The 5,288-nt window shown below is 30.2% G+C and overlaps 1 protein-coding gene across 1 annotated transcript in view; it reads left to right on the forward strand.

Annotated features, from left to right (window-relative positions):
* LOC125206159 (mitochondrial inner membrane protease ATP23-like) overlaps window positions 1–1,454 on the forward strand; it is a 2,790-nt gene extending 1,336 nt beyond the window's left edge. Inside the window, exons 3-5 of the mRNA XM_048105450.1 lie at window positions 539–676; window positions 771–854; window positions 933–1,454. Coding sequence (XP_047961407.1) covers window positions 539–676; window positions 771–854; window positions 933–1,067 — 357 coding nt within the window. The 3' untranslated portion in view covers window positions 1,068–1,454. The remainder of the gene's footprint in view (window positions 1–538; window positions 677–770; window positions 855–932) is intronic.
* The last annotated feature ends 3,834 nt before the right edge of the window (window positions 1,455–5,288 follow it).

Consider the following 5,288-nt stretch of genomic DNA (forward strand, 5'->3'; position numbering starts at 1 on the left):
TAACATCATACCACCAATATAGTCCGTTAGATCTCGTTTATGGACGCCTAGGATTAAGTTTCGTGAAAAAACACGGGTTTGCAGTGTACAGTATTAGATATTGTAGTCTACTGTATTAGATATTGCAGTCGTGGTAAACTGCAATATTGTTGTGATAAGACTGCAATATTTAATGAACAGCACTGCAATCTGGTAACGTAAAATTAGAAATTTCCTATTTTACCCCTCCGTGTTTTTACACGTGACAGCATGACAAGCACACGATTTTCAGATCCAATGGCCTAAAATGGTGGTATGGTATTACAATAAAGAGGGTTGTCATCTTAATACATCCATATATATATATATATATATATAATTACTTCTTTGATAGAGCTATGTTAATAGATATAAATGGAAAACGTGATACATGTCAATACTCATGGCGTTAGACGTTAGTTTTAGCTAAGTGGCATGCTTTTATGTTACTACCTTGAATGGTTAATGGTTATGCATATAAAATGCTTGATAATATCACTGATTCTTGATTGTGCATTAGATTCAAGTATGCAGCAATAACTTGCGATGTGAAGATGAGGTGGTGCAAGTCGTGATTCATGAGCTAGTTCGTGCATATGATGAGTGCCGTGCTGCTAATCTCGACTGGACTAACTGCACTCATCATGCCTGCAATGAGGTTACTCATATCTTCTAAGCATTCTTGTGAAAAACAAATTAAGTTAATTGTAGCTTGCTTCATCATGCTTTTGCTTTGCTGTTTGTTGAAGCAGATTCGAGCAAATCATCTCAGTGGTTATTGCCATTTGAAACGAGAGCTTCTTCGTGGTCATTTCAACATAAAGGGTCATGAGCAAGTGAGTTTACAAGTTTTGAAATAGTTTGATTAGAATGAGTAGAGCAATGCCTCAAATATGTTTGAGTGGATTCCACAGGAATGTGTATGGCGAAGAGCAATCAAAGCTGTGATTGGAAATCCGTACTGCTCGGAGATAGAAGCTGAGGATGCAATGAAATCTGTGTGGAGTAGTTGTTATAACGACACAGCACCCTTCGACAGAGCTCCTTGACTTGAGAGACCCAACCTCAAACATTACTGCTTCATGGTATCTCACTTCTCTTGCTACGAAATTAGCCTGTTTTTGGGACTTAAGTAGTACTCCCCTCCGTCCCATAGTAGATGTTACACTTGGGAGATGACACAGGATTTTAGGAGAGAATATAAAATTTTATAATTATTGTGAGAAGAAACTTTTTCCAAAAGAAGGAATGTGACATCTTTTGTGGGACAAACTAAAAATGAAAGTGTGACATCTACTATGAGATGGATGGAGGTATCATTGAATTGTTCTCCCAACCTGCTACTACAATATGACACAGTTGTGCTCAATATGGAAGTAGGCGCTCAACATTTTTATTTACTCTAGTTACTCAATAAGAGCAAATGTACTTATTCATCGCTAGTTCCACGCTAAAGAGCAAATGTACTTTTCTATAATTATCATAATCCCAGATAGTCATTTAAAACATAAAGTTTAATCAAAATATTACATTGGAATATTAAATCACAAAGTTTCATACGTTTTCAATTGTCCATCTATATACAAAATATTTTCTGTTGACAATGTTCAAAATGAAGTATTTTGCTAAAAGAAATACTAGTATTTAATGGAAAAATGTCGTTTTTAACATCATCAAAAGATGACATTTTATACTCTTTCCATATTCAAAAAATAGAAACATTTGAAACGGCACGAGTTTTAATATACAACTAGTATCCCGTCTGTGCTATGCACAGATTAAGATATTTGAAAATATTTATTTTAGATTGTAAATTAATTAATAAAATTAGAAACAATATTATTATATAAAAATTGTAAACAAATGTTATTATTATTGTATAATAAAAATTATGATGTAGAAAACAAACTTCATATTTAAAGCAATAAAATTGAATATGAAGAACTGAGAACGTAAACAAACATTATTCTTATATAATAAAAATCATGTAGAAAACAAACTTCGTAGTAAGCTAATAACCATAAAGAATAAGAGAGTACCTGAAATTTGATCAAATCTCTGCAAAATGTTCAACAAAGAATATAATGAGAAAAAGATAGAAATATATGGATTATAAGCTATCAAATGTCATATATTTATAGTAGAAAAATAGAAGTTAATTTCTTTCAAAACCTTTCTCTTCCACCACATTATAATCAAAATAAAAAGAATTAACTTCCTACAATCAAAACCTATAAATATGAAGAATAAAACCTCCCACTCACTCCACTTAATCACACATTTTAGCTTTTAATAAAACGTGTTTAAATGGCCTTTAACTATACATTTTCTATTTAATAATAATTTTTTAAATTAAATGGCAATCTTGTAAATTTCTTCAAAACTCCCCTTTTATATATTGTATAGATTGGTAAAATAAGTGAGAATAATTGGTAAAGTAAGAGAGAGGAAGAGAAAAAGTAGTGAAAGTAGAGTTAGTGAATTGTAGGGTCCATATCCTAAAATAGAAAGATTCTAAAGTTTCTATTTTTAAGGAACGACCCAAAATGGAAATAGTTGTTATTTTTAAAAAACGGGGGGAGTATATGGATGAAACAATCGATAAAAACCAACTTCATAATTCAGTTTTAAACTTTATGCGGCAGATCATAATTTGACCAAATTTTATACTCCATATAAATGACTATTAGCCCTTTTTCTAATATGAAGAAAATCTACGATAATGATGATTATAGAAAAGTACTAGTCCTTTCGTTCGCGAATAGGAGTCTCATTTCTTTTTTACACGGATTTTAAAGTATGTTTAGAAAAGTGGATGGAAGAAAGTTAGAGGAATATGCGTCACGTTTGTATATACTTAGTTTTAAATGATATGTGAGTAGAATGCGTTAATGGAATGTGTGGTCTCTTTACCAATAATAATACTTATAAACCGGGATTTCTATTCACAGACGAACCAAAATAAAAAAAGAACTCTTATTCGCAGACAAATGGAGTACAATCTAAATAAAATGGGTTGCAATATTGACCAAATAATTGCCCTTTAGAGCATCTTCAACAATTCCACTAAACTGATTTCTAGTTTCTACTGTAAATTTTCACACTAAATATTGATTTTTCTCCAACCATTTACACTAAACTCACATCCAAAAATATATTCCCCATCCACTAACTTTTTATACTTTTCAATCATACCTATATATTTTGTCTAAATTACACACTAACCCCATGACACTTATCAATAACTTAAATTAAATTAAATAATATGATAAGATTTATTAATTAATATAACTATATATGAAATCTATTATTTATTAAATCAAAAAAATTGCATAATTTAAAAAAATTTGAATACAATAAAAATACTACTACAAAAGTTATCACAAGGTATAAATAAGTTAACTAAAATTCAAAATTAAAATTCATTTAAAAATACCACAAGTATATAAATTAGGTGAGATTTGATCTCTTGGGAGTCATTATATGAGCGATAGGTAAGCAACGGTTTACCTGGCAACAGCGGTGGAATATGAATTTTTTCTATTAATTTAATTTATTGTCTCCCTAATATTCTCTCTCCATGATAGACTTCATCTCTACCAAATACACCCGTCAACAAACCAGCTACGGATCTGATTCTTTTACTCTACAATTTCATTCAAATCTTATTTTTTTCTCCAAATCAAATTCTCCATCAACATTACGCATAACCCAATAATTTCATCTTCATAATTTTTTTCTCCAAATTGAAATTTCACATTCATGCTTCTCCTAAAATTTCAGAAATCACAAAATTGCAGGCGCGAAATGTTGAACCCCTTCCCACTCTCTTCCTTCTCAAATTTTAGAAAAAAATTACAGTGTAAAACCCCTTCCCAATCTCTTCCTTCTCAAATTTTAGAAAAAAATACAGAGTGAGACGAAAAACTTAAACAAATTTCTTATTTCCACTCACCCCTTTTCGATTTTGGGCATCAGGGGTTTTTTTTATTCAGATTGTACTCAATTATATAAAAATAATTTATAATTCCACTCCACAGCCACGTAAGCAGTCGCTCACGAGCCGCTCAAATTAGGCGTGTAGCAGAACAATTCTCTAAATTAGGTATCCTTATAATTATTAATGTTTAACTGTTGTTTGTTATACTTGATAGCGTATATAGCTTGATATTATGCCTAAATTATGCATTAGGCATAATATCAGTTTAAAATGTCAATTTTTTAAACTAAAATAAATCAATTCTTAATGTTAAAATTTAAAAGCTATCAAATTATGTAGATATTTAATAAAGCATAACTAATCAATATTAACAGACATAACTAATTAATATTTCTATTTGTTAATTTAGAAAAAAAATTCGTGTGTAACTTTTTAACTAATCAATAACATGTGTATATATTAATATGGGCCAGCCTACTAACTAATTACCAACCAAATATTAATAGAATAAAATTAGGTTATTTTCTATTGTTCTTCTCTCCGCCGCTGGAACAGTGCCTGTAGGGGAGTGTTATATTGCTAACTCAATGCTTAATTGCTAACTACAATTCAATAATAGCCATTAGATATTCAAATTAAAGGCTCTAGATCATCAACCACTAAACGTCAATACGATCAACAAAAAACGCCAATAAGGCTATAGGATTAATTCCAATAAAATCAATAGGGGTATTAATGTCAAGTTACTTATAACTAACTTTTAAAAGAAATCCCTAAACTTTAAATTCATATAACATATATCAAATTAAAGATAATTTTATAGGGATTCCAACGATATACTACACGTGCATACGTTCCGCCGATTTGAAATAAATTGAATTTTTTTTTGAATTTTCGCATTTTTGACTCCAACGGGGATTACGCCAATACACCTTACATAATATGCCAATATTATGCTTGTAAAATGTTAATATGAAATTGTGTCGACATTATTAAGTCTTCGTTGATGTATTTCATAATCGTATCGACATTGTATTTCTAACCTAAATTTGATACTCCCCTCCGTCTCCGATAATTCGGGTCACTTTGTTTAGTTAATCAGAATGCTAAAATGAAATGGGGTGCGTTGGTAAGAATGGTGATAAATATAAAATGATTTGGACTTGAATGTAATAAAATAAAATTAGAAAAGTTTTTTGGTACACTTTTAGACTTTAGTGCAAATCTAAAGATATGTATTTTTTTTTTTAAAATCTATAATGGGATTGGTTCTGTAGGAGGTATTATCCTACTGACTTTTAAGTTTTGCAACTACTGAAAAAAAAAATAT

Source organism: Salvia hispanica, chromosome 2 (genome assembly GCF_023119035.1).
Source record: "Salvia hispanica cultivar TCC Black 2014 chromosome 2, UniMelb_Shisp_WGS_1.0, whole genome shotgun sequence".
Lineage (NCBI taxonomy): Eukaryota > Viridiplantae > Streptophyta > Magnoliopsida > Lamiales > Lamiaceae > Salvia > Salvia hispanica.